This window comes from Pseudophryne corroboree, chromosome 1 (genome assembly GCF_028390025.1).
Source record: "Pseudophryne corroboree isolate aPseCor3 chromosome 1, aPseCor3.hap2, whole genome shotgun sequence".
NCBI classification, from domain to species: domain Eukaryota; kingdom Metazoa; phylum Chordata; class Amphibia; order Anura; family Myobatrachidae; genus Pseudophryne; species Pseudophryne corroboree.
The window spans coordinates 195,336,360-195,351,199 of NC_086444.1; the positions used below are offsets into that span (position 1 = coordinate 195,336,360).

The following is a 14,840-nucleotide window of genomic DNA, read 5'->3' on the forward strand; positions in this document are numbered from 1 at the left end:
TTTGGCCTCTAGGAGAGGAGCTGGGTCAAGGCTACTGAAGTTATGGCTCCTCGACTGGTGCGGATTTTCCATTCTGCACTGGAATGACACACATAAGACAGAGCAGGTCGACACACTGACAGACACTGAGGAGAGAGACATGTCCTCTTGCTACACTCTCCAGGACTGGAGTCAAAAAGGGCGGCAATGCGCGGCTCCTTATATGGGGGTAAATTTACTAAGATGGGAGGTCTACTTAAGATGGGATGTTTCCCATAGCAACCAATTAGATTCCAGGTATTATCTTCTAGAAGGTGCTAGATAAATGAGAAGTAGAATCTGATTGGTTGCTATGGGCAACATTCCATCTTAAATGGAACTCCCATCTTAGTAAATTTACACCATGGAATCCAAAACCCACGAGAATCCGACGGCGGGATGATGACATTTTGCCTCGTTCTGTTTTCCGAGTCAGGCGGGAAAACCCGAACCCGCTCATCTTTAAATTGAATATCTCTTTATTGGTGGGTGTGGGGGGGGGGGGTGAATTTCATTTCAATTAAATCATTAATTTTAATTAAGGTTTACATATAATGGTGATGCAGGAAACCCCATTTAAATTAATGGAATATTGAAATGAATGGGACATTTTTAGAACATTTCTGGTAAATCACATTTTTTTAATTAAAGTGGATAAAATTGTCTGAATTTGAAAGAATATAATTGAAACACAAGTTGGGACAATGAAAAATCCACCTTTATTAACCAGCTAATTATTTTTCTTTCGACTTTATTTTTTGTTCTTTTAAATATGCTTCCCATATTACACATTCTAGATTCCAGAAGAGGATGAAGAATTCACCATTACAATTTTTAAACCCACGGGTGATGCCAGGATGGGAGATATCACTACTGCTACACTGACTATTACTAAAAATGATGACGCAATCTTCTTTGCAGGTACTGTAATAATTTTTTTTTATAGCATGAACATTGTGACCACAGATAATATTACCTTGAATTTCAAAACTGTAACCACATACTAACACAACAAACAAGCAGTCTCTGGGCCTAATTCAGGTTGGATCGCTATTGAGACAGAAATTGCAATTTAAAAAAAAAAATCCTGATTCTGCTAAAAAACACATGTGAAAAGCCGCCCAGAAAGGGCCCATAGCTGCATTCACAAATTTGCGTATGCATTTGCAGAAATCGGGAACCACCGTCCTCCATCGACAATACCGGTTGGCCCATGCCTACACAGGATATATGCTGCAGCAGTCTCAGAGGTGCCATGTTTTCAATCGCAGCAATTGCAGCTGTCTGATTCATGCCCCGAAAGCAGCCATGACACGCCTGCGTTTTCCCATCCACTCCCCACAAACACCATGTTACCTTCCACTAACGGTCACCTCCTGGCAATCACTATACGATCACACTTTGCTAGGCAAAATGCATTGTGAATGCATTTTGGCCTTCACACACGCGTACTGTGGTGTGGTCGCAGTGCATGCGCAGTTGTCCGATAATTAAGCTATTTGTGATTTGCAACTGAAGCTGAATAAGGCCTTTGATGGGGTGTCTATGATGCTTGTGAAATATGGCAGTGCACTACATTGGTTGAAATAGCATGTTTAGGCGTTGGTAGAGCAATTCAACTTCTTATTGTATCGTCAATATTTGACTTGCCAGGCATATGAAGTGGCTAATTAAAGCAAATATAAAACCCATAGAACTATATATAGGGCACAGAAATCATTTGTATGGAATCTGTATCAAACTAATTCTTCCATACCCCAATATGCGTTGAGAATCATTTGCATACGTCAACACAAAGCCATAGTATCACATTAATAAATACTGTAACATGTTAGCGCTGCAATACATCTGTCTTTCATGCATTTCAACAGTAATTTTCTTTGCACAACAGATCCGGTTGTGGTTTGGGTTGATGAAGGCCAGGTTGCAAATTTTACCATTGTACGCAATGGATCTGCTGATTTTGTGTCTTCAGTCACATATATCACTGTCAGCGGTACAGCTAAAGCTGAAGATCAAGATTTCACTGCCGTTTCTGGAAACATCTTGGTGTTTGAAGTTGGACAAAGATTGCTGAGTATATCAGTGTATACCAGTGAAGATGATATACCGGAGACAGATGAATTCTTTTATCTACTGCTCCTCAATTGCACAGGTTAGATTTACTGCTGAAGTTATGTTAGAAATAATGTATGTTTAGCAAAGAGTTTACCTTATGCTTCCTTGCACTGATGACAGTATTCAAAATCAGCCACAAATTCTGCCCTTCAGCTACTGTAAGCCCCTGCCTGTTTCCTCACACTGTAGTCATACCTCCCACCTGTCTCGATTTTCGCAGGACAGTCCAGTTTTTCAGGCACTATCCCGCTGTCCCATCCACGGGCCGCAGTGTTCCACGCCGGGGGTTAGGGGGGAGAGTTGGGAGGCGTCCTAAGACTCCTAACACTCGCTGCTCTGCGAGTGTTAAGATGCATGCGCACAACGTCTATTCACAGGAGAGAGGGACAGGAGGCTTGCCAGCAGCTCACAGAGCACTGGGCATGCCCCACAGTGACGGAAAACAGGAGGCGTGGCTCGAGCTCGCAGCATTTCTGTCAAGCCACGCCCCCCTTTGTGGATGCCAAAATGTTGGGAGGTATGCTATAGTGGCGCTAGGAAATTTGTGAACGCTATAAAATGTCTGCTCAATTTGACCTAAAATGTGCTCATACCTGTGTCTTCAACTTAATCATAAAAATAGAGACCCCAGTAGATCAAATTAACACACTAAAGGACATACTTTGTCTTTAATTTATTGATCAGAATGATCCAATATAATATATTTGTAATTGTGCGAACGTCTAGGATTACTGGTTCACTTAAGGGAATAATTAATGCCATGAGAGATAATCAGGTGTGAATTTTGGTGGCTCTTCCTAACCATAAAAACCCATAAACCTGAGTCTTTTCAACCAGACGTCTGATCTTCACTACACAGAATTGCGAATGCATGTCAAGCCATCATCATAGGAGATTTCTGAGGTCTTCAGAAAAACAGTTGCCAATGCTCAACAGGCTGGAAAAGATTATAAACCTACTTCTAAAGATTCACTAATCCACTGTCAGGCAGATACAGTGATGTACAAATTTCAACATTATTACTTTCTCCAGGCGTTGTCATCATACACAAATCACGCCAAAGGAAAGGCACATAATATTTAGGGTGATCACAAAACTCCAGGGTAATATCAAAAGATCTCCAGGCCTCTTTTGGACTAAGTTTAGTATTTATGAGTTCCACATAAAATACATATACAGCTGCCGTGATAAATGTAATTACCAGAGCCTTTGAACTGAAATATTTAGTCCACTATCAGCATGAATGAGGTGAGTCCCGGGCACCCTCGGTGTTATTTATGCAGTTCCCAGTTCTCTGGCTTTACAGTCACACAGCTGTTCCTGGCGGCCCTCTGTTAGCACCTCCGACGTGTTTCCAACCCGATACTGAGGTCTTTTTCAAGGAGTTTTCAAAGTGTGTATGTGGAGCCCTTGGTCAGAAGAATATTTAAATGCCCATGGTCCAATGAAACGGTGCCGATCGCAAGTGATGTCTATACATTAATTTCCTACAAGTCCCATGTTCCCTAGCTGCAATCGGTGCCTGTTTCCTTAGTGACGCGACGTCACTTCCGCTTCAGATCCCCGAGTTCCTACACGTCCCATGGTGCATCTCTGTAGTCAGCATCTGTTTCCATGGCTAACTGACGTCATTTCCGTCCCGGGCCGTCTGTCACCTCCGTTGTCATGGTGACGGTACCGGGTGGTAGTTCTCTCAATCCCAATGTTCAAATCATTATATATAATGAACTCCTGGGGATCCTGGATTGTGTTAACTATATATAAAAAAACATTTAAAGTTTTATAACAAATACAGCATTGCTTAAAGAGAGGGAGAAGTTGAGAGATAAGTGGAGGGGAATAATCAAGGTGAAGTGGAGGAAATAGATAATATATAAAAAAAAAAAATTATATATATATATATATATATATATATATATATATATATGATAAAAACTATGTGCTCTTTAATCCAATAACTTTCTAGGCATAAAAAGGAGAGCATAAAAAAAGGGGTCGTGAAAACATGGGGGGTATAATAAGAGGGGGGCATAAATATCAAATAAAAAAGAAAGTGCTTTGTGGTATATTATTATAAAAACCATTTGATCTCAAAATCTGAATTTAACCCCCCTGGTTTCAATGTTCCTAATTCGAAGATAATTTCATTTCAGCCTTTGTTAGCTGGGTGGCTAGATCTCTTTGTCGACGATGTCCTGACACCCATTTTAAGCCAAAAAATCTTCTGATTCCAGATGTATTACTATTATGTTTTTGTCTGAAATGTTCAGATATGGCATGAGTTTGTAGACCCTTCTGTATGTTCCGTAAATGGTCTCCTAACCTCACCTTTAGAGGTCTGGATGTACGCCCAATGTAATATAACCCACAGGAACAATCTATTCCGTATACTACATTTTTGACGTTGCATGTTATGAATTCGTAATGTTTTTCAGTTTTTCCATTATTACTACCTCAGTCAGTTTTTTATTATCACCTTTAATTTCTTTACAGCCAATGCAGGTTCCGCATCTATAAAAGCCTTTAGACTTCACCGTTAATGGTTTAGCTTTTTCAGATGGGAGTAAACTTTTCACTACCTTCGACCCAATAGTGGGAGCTCTTCTATATATACACCTTGGTCTTTTGGGGAGTTGTTCCCCTATGATGGGATCTTTCTTTAAGATTCCTCAATGTCTTGATATAATACTTTCCAAATTCTTATATTGGCTGCTATAAGTTGTCACACATGCCCAGTTATATGTTGATGGATTTTTATCAAATTTAGACTTATTGATCAATAAGTCCTTCCTAACAATTTTCTCTACTTTATCAGAGGCTTCTTCAATAAGTTTTTCTTGATATCCTGAAGCTATAAACTTATTTTTTATTAATTCTGCGTGTTTTGTGTAATTTTCATTTTTTTTAACAATTACGTTTGTCTTCTGAGTTGCTCTCCTGGAATTGATCCTAACCAATTAGGATGATGACAACTCCCTGTTTGAAGAAATGCACCTGAACCAGTTGGCTTAGTGAAACATTTTGTGTGTATCTGTCCATCTTCTACCTACAGTGTAACATCTAAAAAATTAACTGTAGTGAAACTGCTCTCAAACGAGAGTTCAATATTAAAATTATTTGAATTAAGATAAAGATAAAATTCCTCAAGGGATTCCATGCCACCTTTCCAGATAAAAATCACATTGTCAATATAACGTGACCAGGACACCAGGTTCGCTCCAAATGGGTTGTTGTTCCATATTGTTTCATTTTCCCAATGACCCATAAAAATATTTGCGTAACTTCGAGCGAACCTGGTGCCCATTGCGGTCCCCACCTTTTGTCAATAAAAATCATCATCGATTAAAAAATAATTGTTAGTCAGAATAAAATGTACTCCTTCACTAATAAATTCCTGTAATTTAATATCCAACTGGCTCTTACCTAAGAAAGTTTTGACTGCTCTTTCCCCTTTTTCATGGTCAATTATTGAATATAGGGAACGGACATCGGCTGTTACCATTATTAACCCTTCCTCCCATGAAATTGTTTGTATAAAATGTAAAAGATCTGCAGGTTCTCTAAAACCAGGGGTTTTAGATAAAAATCGAAATACTCAGATAAATTTGAAGTCACTGAGTTAATACCGGAGACTATCGGTCTCCTGGGTGGATGTGTTGGATTCTTATGAATTTTCGGGAGATGTATAGGACCGGTATCATAGGTTCACTTTAGCGTATGAACTTATATTCCTTCTCTCTTAATACTTGAATTTTCTTGTATTTATCTAATAAAATCTCTAGGTTCTTTAGTACTCCATCTGTTGGATCTGCACGTAATTTGTGGTATGTACTTCTATCTTCTAGTTGTCATAAAACCTCCTGATTATACCATGATTTGGTCATGATGACAATGCCACCCCCCTTGTCGGCTGGCTTAGTGACTATCTCTGCATTTTGCCTTAGATTTTTTATGGCCAGTCTCTCTTTTTTTAGTCAAATTATATTTGATATTGCCACAATTCAGAGCCTGTATTTCATCAGTGCAAAGACTTAAAAAAGTTTCCTCTCATATGTTTTGGATTAAAAACTGATTTAGGTCTAAAATGTGTATCCTGAATATTTGGTTCTAAAATCTCGCCATTATTTTCTTTGTTTAAAAAGAACTTCTTAATGGTAAGTTTTCTAATAAATTTGTTAAGATCCACAAACGTGGTGAACTTATTTAATGGTAAAGAGGGGGGCATATTTTAGGCCCTTCTCCAATACCCTAATTTCCTCCTTTGCTAACAGGTGACTAGTAAGATTGAATATTTTTGTTTTTCCCTCTTCCTTATTACAATATAGGTTATCCTTGTCAATCTGTGCGATATTTTTCCTTTTATTTCTCCCCTTTGTCTTACGTTTTCTAATTGATTTAATTTTTTTATTTTATTTACATCCTCTTTTGGTTTTTATCTTATATGTTGGCGGCCTCTTCCCCTGTATAAAAAAGACGGAGTTTCCTGTATATCTGACAATACTTGATATTTATAATACCAGGGGTAATCTGCGCACTGTGGTGATGAATCTGTACTGTTAGGGATGTGCTGCTTGTTAACGGGTGTCCTTACCCTCTTATTACTACACAAACAAAGTGGCTGCTAAGCCTAACAGCGCTCAACCCCTACAGTGGTGACTGCTTATGAAAATATTGTGCAACACGAATATTGATGAATAGAAAATAGAATATTTATTGAATGGTAATAACCCTAAGCAAGTATTTTGATGCTACTGTGGGCAAAATAAAGGAAATAAAGATCATTGATGTAGGGAAAATAGAAGAAATCTTTGAAAAACAAAACTTGAAAGGTGCAAGTCTGCACTATATCAATTAAACAGTGAAAATGAGGGAAAATGCAGATATGATCATGAGTTATAAGTCATAAATGTTGTCACTTGTGATGGATTCTTCACAGGTGCTCTGTCTGTATACCACTACATCTGGTAATGAGTCTTTAAGTCTTATCAACTGATGCTGACTCTAAAATGAGGCATAAATTGATGAATGGGTTAAAGAAAATGAAAATCAAAAGGTCCTAGTCCTAACCGGACTGTGATTGTCCTTGTAAGTCTCTTTACAGATAGAGGACGGCGTCCCGTACCTCTAACGTTTGGGGGCAAGTGATGGTGCAATGTCGTTGCGGCCGTGAGATAAGGGGCACAGGTGTGGGTGGGCTGCGGGATCTCCGGGCTGCTCCGGACTGACTTACCCCTCTGCGTCCGTGCCTTCCCGCGGTTTTTCCTTTTACGGATCTCCCCGTGAGTTGGCTCCGTGCGCCGGGTTGGTCGTTGTCAGGGGAGAGGGTGCTCTGCCTGCAGGGTCTGAACGGAACCTGCGGCTGGGACACACTTCCCCACTACGGAGACTCACCTGCGGGATCCTCTTTCTGCCAGTCAGTCTGTGCGGCTTACCGGTGACTTGTCAGCGCCGTTGCTCTCGATCTTTTCTTGCACTTTGCCGCTGTCTGTTGATGTGGATTGGGTGTCCTATATTCTCCAACGCGTTTCAACCGATTTGGTCTTCATCTGGGAGTCTTTGCAGTGATCGGGCTGTGTCTGGAGTTGAATAGCAGGATGGAGGGATTCTCTGCTATTCGTCCATTGTTCCAAGAATTTTATTGGATGTTGGAACTGTCAATCTGTCGTATGAGGGGAGAACCTTTGTGGAATGGGATTTGCTTCATTTCCTGCTGTGAGCACAATTAAGGCTTAATTGCCTAGTCCTGTGGTAGATGTTGTGTTAAACTAAACTTAGATAAAATTGGTGAAATGGAAGAAGCACCTGTGTTTATACACCAGCTGGGAATGCAAATGATGAAACAGAAAATAAAAATAAAAATAAAATAAAATATCGATAAAGACCTTAATGGAATATAAATATATATCTGATATAAATGCTGAATATAGACTGGAAAATGATGGTGATGTTGGTAAAATAAATAAAAGTAAAAATAAATATAAATATAAATAATAAATATAAAAATAAAATGAAATGAAATAAAAATAGAATAAAATCAAGAAGAATCAAATATATATATAACTAGCTCAAGTAATGTGAAGCGATGTAAAATTAGCTTGAACCTGAATAAAAATGTGGTACAGATGAGTGTATTGGTAATACTTGGGTATCCATCTGATGGTGATGGTGCAACAGTGCACCATCACTTGCCCCCAAACGTTAGAGGTACGGGACGCCGTCCTCTATCTGTAAAGAGACTTACAAGGACAATCACAGTCCGGTTAGGACTAGGACCTTTTGATTTAATTTTCTTTAACCCATTCATCAATTTATGCCTCATTTTAGAGTCAGCATCAGTTGATAAGACTTAAAGACTCATTACCAGCTGTAGTGGTATACAGACAGAGCACCTGTGAAGAATCCATCACAAGTGACAACATTTATGACTTATAACTCATGATCATATCTGCATTTTCCCTCATTTTCACTGTTTAATTGATAAAGTGCAGACGTGCACCTTTCAAGTTTTGTTTTTCAAAGATTTCTTCTATTTTCCCTACATCAATGATCTTTATTTCTCTAACGTCCTAAGTGGATGCTGGGGACTCCGTCAGGACCATGGGGAATAGCGGCTCCGCAGGAGACAGGGCACAAAAAGTAAGCTTTTAGGATCACATGGTGTGTACTGGCTCCTCCCCCTATGACCCTCCTCCAAGCCTCAGTTAGGTTTTTGTGCCCGTCCGAGCAGGGTGCAATCTAGGTGGCTCTCCTAAAGAGCTGCTTAGAAAAAGTTTTTTAGGTTTTTTATTTTCAGTGAGTCCTGCTGGCAACAGGCTCACTGCATCGAGGGACTTAGGGGAGAGAATTTCAACTCACCTGCGTGCAGGATGGATTGGATTCTTAGGCTACTGGACACCATTAGCTCCAGAGGGAGTCGGAACACAGGTCTCACCCTGGGGTTCGTCCCGGAGCCGCGCCGCCGACCCCCCTTACAGATGCTGAAGATTGAAGGTCCGGAAACAGGCGGCAGAAGGCTCTTCAGTCTTCATGAAGGTAGCGCACAGCACTGCAGCTGTGCGCCATTGTTGTCACACACTTCACACCAGACGGTCACGGAGGGTGCAGGGCGCTGCTGGGGGCGCCCTGGGCAGCAATATATAATACCTTTAATGGCAAAAGAATACATCACATATAGCCATTAAGGCTATATGTATGTATTTAACCCATGCCAAATGTCTAAAACTCCGGGAGAAAAGCCCGCCGGAATAGGGGGCGGGGCTTATTCTCCTCAGCACACAGCGCCATTTTCCTGCTCAGCTCCGCTGTGAGGAAGGCTCCCAGGACTCTCCCCTGCACTGCACTACAGAAACAGGGTAAAACAGAGAGGGGGGGCATATTTTGGCGATATTTTTATATATTTAAGCGGCTATAAGGAACAACACTTATATAGGGTTGTTCCCATATATATTATGGCGCTTGGGTGTGTGCTGGCAAACTCTCCCTCTGTCTCCCCAAAGGGCTAGTGGGGTCCTGTCTTCGATAAGAGCATTCCCTGTGTGTCTGCTGTGTGTCGGTACGTGTGTGTCGACATGTATGAGGACGATGTTGGCGTGGAGGCGGAGCAATTGCCGATAATGGTGATGTCACCCCCCAGGGAGTCGACACCGGAATGGATGGCTTTGTTTATGGAATTACGTGATAATGTCAGCACATTACAAAAATCAGTTGACGACATGAGACGGCCGGCAAACCAGTTAGTACCTGCCCAGGCGTCTCAGACACCGTCAGGGGCTGTAAAGCGCCCTTTACCTCAGTCGGTCGACACAGACCCAGACACAGACACTGAATCTAGTGTCGACGGTGATGAAACAAACGTATTTTCAAGTAGGGCCACACGTTATATGATCACGGCAATGAAGGAGGCTTTGCATATCTCTGATACTACAAGTACCACAAAAAGGGGTATTATGTGGGGGGTGAAAAAACTACCTGTAGTTTTTCCTGAATCAGAGGAATTAAATGATGTATGTGATGAAGCGTGGGTTAACCCAGATAGAAAAATGCTAATTTCAAAAAAGTTATTAGCATTATACCCTTTCCCGCCAGAGGTTAGGGCGCGCTGGGAAACACCCCCTAGGGTGGATAAGGCGCTCACACGCTTATCGAAACAAGTGGCGTTACCGTCTCCTGATACGGCCGCCCTCAAGGATCCAGCTGATAGGAGGCTGGAAACTACCCTGAAAAGTATATACACTCATACTGGTGTTATACTGCGACCAGCCATCGCCTCAGCCTGGATGTGCAGTGCTGGGGTCGTCTGGTTGGATTCCCTGACTGAAAATATTGATACCCTGGATAGGGACAGTATTTTATTGACTATAGAGCAATTAAAGGATGCTTTCCTTTATATGCGAGATGCGCAGAGAGATATTTGCACTCTGGCATCGAGAGTAAATGCGATGTCCATATCTGCCAGAAGGAGTTTATGGACGCGACAGTGGTCAGGTGATGCGGATTCCAAACGACATATGGAAGTATTGCCGTATAAAGGGGAGGAATTATTTGGCGTCGGTCTATCGGATCTGGTGGCTACGGCAACTGCCGGAAAATCCACTTTTTTACCTCAGACCCCCTCCCAACAGAAAAAGACATCGTCTTTTCAGCCGCAGTCCTTTCGTTCCTATAAAAACAAGCGGACAAAAGGACAGTCATATCTGCCTCGGGGCAGAGGAAGGGGTAAGAGAGGGCAGCAAGCAGCCCCTGCCCAGGAACAGAAGCCCTCCCAGGGTTCTGCAAAGCCCTCAGCATGACGCTGGGGCCTTACAAGCGGACTCAGGAACGGTGGGGGGTCGACTCAAGAATTTCAGCGCACAGTGGGCTTGCTCACAGGTGGACCCCTGGATTCTACAGGTAGTATCTCAGGGTTACAGGTTGGAATTCGAGAAGTCTCCCCCTCGCCGGTTCCTAAAGTCTGCTTTGCCAACGTCTCCCTCGGACAGGGCAACGGTATTGGAAGCCATTCACAAGCTGTTTGCTCAGCAGGTGATAGTCAAGGTACCCCTCCTACAACAGGGAAAGGGGTATTACTCCACGCTATTTGTGGTACCGAAGCCGGACGGCTCGGTAAGACCTATTCTAAATCTCAAATCTTTGAACCTGTACATACAAAAATTCAAGTTCAAGATGGAGTCACTCAGAGCAGTGATAGCGAATCTGGAAGAAGGGGACTTTATGGTGTCCCTGGACATAAAGGACGCTTACCTGCATGTCCCAATTTGCCCTTCACATCAAGGGTACCTCAGGTTCGTGGTGCAAAACTGTCATTATCAGTTTCAGACGCTGCCGTTTGGATTGTCCACGGCACCTCGGGTCTTTACCAAGGTAATGGCCGAAATGATGATCCTTCTACGAAGAAGAGGCGTATTAATTATCCCTTACTTGGACGATCTCCTGATAAGGGCAAGATCCAGAGAACAGCTGGAAGACGGAGTAGCACTAACCCAACTAGTGCTGCAACAACACGGGTGGATTCTGAATTTTCCAAAATCTCAGTTGACCCCGACGACACGTCTGCTGTTCCTGGGAATGATTCTGGACACGGTTCAGAAAAAGGTGTTTCTTCCGGAGGAGAAAGCCAGGGAGTTATCCGAACTTGTCAGGAACCTCCTAAAACCAGGGACAGTGTCTGTGCATCAATGCACAAGAGTCCTGGGAAAGATGGTGGCTTCTTACGAAGCGATTCCATTCGGCAGATTCCACGCACGAACTTTTCAGTGGGATCTGCTGGACAAATGGTCCGGATCGCATCTGCAGATGCATCAGCGGATAACCTTATCGCCACGGACAAGGGTGTCTCTTCTGTGGTGGTTGCAGAGTGCTCATCTGTTAGAGGGCCGCAGATTCGGCATACAGGACTGGGTCCTGGTGACCACGGATGCCAGTCTGAGAGGCTGGGGAGCGGTCACACAAGGAAGAAACTTCCAGGGAGTATGGTCAAGCCTGGAGATGTCTCTTCACATAAATATACTGGAGCTAAGAGCGATTTACAATGCTCTAAGTCTGGCAAAACCCCTGCTTCAGGGTCAGCCGGTGTTGATCCAGTCGGACAACATCACGGCAGTCGCCCACGTAAACAGACAGGGCGGCACAAGAAGCAGGACAGCAATGGCAGAAGCTGCAAGGATTCTTCGCTGGGCGGAAGATCATGTGATAGCACTGTCAGCAGTATTCATTCCGGGAGTGGACAACTGGGAAGCAGACTTCCTCAGCAGACACGATCTACACCCGGGAGAGTGGGGACTTCATCCAGAAGTCTTCCACATGATTGTGAACCGTTGGGAAAAACCAATGGTGGATATGATGGCGTCCCGCCTCAACAAAAAACTGGAGAGGTATTGCGCCAGGTCAAGAGATCCTCAGGCAATAGCTGTGGACGCTCTGGTAACACCGTGGGTGTTCCAGTCAGTGTATGTGTTCCCTCCTTTGCCTCTCATACCAAAAGTACTGAGAATTATACGGCAAAAGGGAGTAAGAACGATACTAGTGGCTCCGGATTGGCCAAGAAGAACTTGGTACCCGGAACTTCAAGAGATGCTCACGGAGGATCCGTGGCCTCTACCTCTAAGACGGGACCTGCTTCAGCAGGGACCGTGTCTGTTCCAAGACTTACCGCGGCTGCGTTTGACGGCATGGCGGTTGAACGCCGAATTCTAAAGGAAAAAGGCATTCCGGAAGAGGTCATTCCTACACTGGTAAAGGCCAGGAAGGAGGTGACTGCAGAACATTATCACCGCATTTGGAGGAAATATGTTGCGTGGTGTGAGGCCAGGAAGGCCCCCACGGAGGAATTTCAACTGGGTCGATTCCTACATTTCCTGCAAACAGGATTGTCTATGGGCCTCAAATTGGGGTCCATTAAGGTTCAAATTTCGGCCCTGTCGATTTTCTTCCAGAAAGAATTGGCTTCAGTTCCTGAAGTCCAGACTTTTGTAAAAGGAGTACTACATATACAGCCCCCGGTTGTGCCCCCAGTGGCACCGTGGGATCTTAATGTAGTCTTGGATTTTCTAAAATCCCATTGGTTTGAGCCGCTCAAATCGGTGGAGATGAAGTATCTTACATGGAAAGTAACCATGCTACTGGCCCTGGCTTCAGCCAGGAGAGTATCAGAATTGGCGGCTTTATCATATAAGAGCCCATATCTGATTTTCCATACGGACAGGGCAGAACTGCGGACGCGTCCTCATTTTCTGCCTAAGGTGGTGTCAGCGTTTCACCTGAACCAGCCTATTGTGGTGCCTGCGGCTACTAACGAGTTGGAGGATTCCAAGTTGTTGGACGTGGTCCGGGCATTGAAAATATATATTTCAAGAACGGCGGGAGTCAGAAAGTCTGACTCACTGCTTATATTGTATGCACCCAACAAGATGGGTGCTCCTGCTTCTAAGCAGACGATTGCTCGTTGGATTTGTAGCACAATTCAACTTGCACATTCTGTGGCAGGCTTGCCACAACCTAAATCTGTCAAGGCCCATTCCACAAGGAAAGTGGGCTCATCCTGGGCGGCTGCCCGGGGAGTCTCGGCATTACAACTCTGCCGAGCTGCTACTTGGTCAGGGGCAAACACGTTTGCAAAATTCTACAAATTTGATACCCTGGCTGAGGAGGACCTTGAGTTCTCTCATTCGGTGCTGCAGAGTCATCCGCACTCTCCCGCCCGTTTGGGAGCTTTGGTATAATCCCCATGGTCCTGACGGAGTCCCCAGCATCCACTTAGGACGTTAGAGAAAATAAGAATTTACTTACCGATAATTCTATTTCTCGTAGTCCGTAGTGGATGCTGGGCGCCCATCCCAAGTGCGGATTGTCTGCAATACTTGTACATAGTTATTGTTACAAAAAAATCGGGTTGTTATTTGTTGTGAGCCGTCTGTTCAGAGGCTCCTACGTTTGTCATACTGTTAACTGGGTTCAGATCACAAGTTATACGGTGTGATTGGTGTGGCTGGTATGAGTCTTACCCGGGGTTCAATATCCTTCCTTATTGTGTACGCTCGTCCGGGCACAGTACCTAACTGAGGCTTGGAGGAGGGTCATAGGGGGAGGAGCCAGTACACACCATGTGATCCTAAAAGCTTACTTTTTGTGCCCTGTCTCCTGCGGAGCCGCTATTCCCCATGGTCCTGACGGAGTCCCCAGCATCCACTACGGACTACGAGAAATAGAATTATCGGTAAGTAAATTCTTATTTTCCTTTATTTTGCCCACAGTAGCATCAAAATACTTGCTTAGGGTTATTACCATTCAATAAATATTCTCTTTTTTATTCATCAATATTCGTGTTGCACAATATTTTCATAAGCAGACACCACTGTAGGGGTTGAGCGCTGTTATACTTGATATTTATTCCCTCTAAATCTCAGTGTACTTCTATCCTCCTTTGTATCTCTCCTTTTTTCTGGGTTTCGATTGACCTGATTCCGATCCCTATTTCCAACCCAGTTTGTTTGTTCATGGTGACCTCTTTGATGATTTATGTTATCTCGCCTCCTACTATAATCATTCTGGAAATTTCTCCTGTCATTCCCTTCGTCTCTATATTGATGTCTCCAATCGTTATAATTTTTATACACAATTCTATCTCTCTGGTTCTCTTCCTCTTTTCTTTGTTCTCCATTCCCATTTGTTTTTCTTATATTATATTGCCTGGGGAGATTACTCTTTTC

General features: G+C 43.1%; 1 protein-coding gene across 1 annotated transcript in view; it reads left to right on the plus strand.

Moving 5' to 3' along the window:
• The window catches only part of ADGRV1 (adhesion G protein-coupled receptor V1), a 1,000,765-nt gene that overhangs the window by 201,947 nt on the left and 783,978 nt on the right, over window positions 1-14,840 (plus strand). The window contains exons 17-18 of the mRNA XM_063964002.1: window positions 816-939; window positions 1,910-2,173. Coding sequence (XP_063820072.1) covers window positions 816-939; window positions 1,910-2,173 — 388 coding nt within the window. The remainder of the gene's footprint in view (window positions 1-815; window positions 940-1,909; window positions 2,174-14,840) is intronic.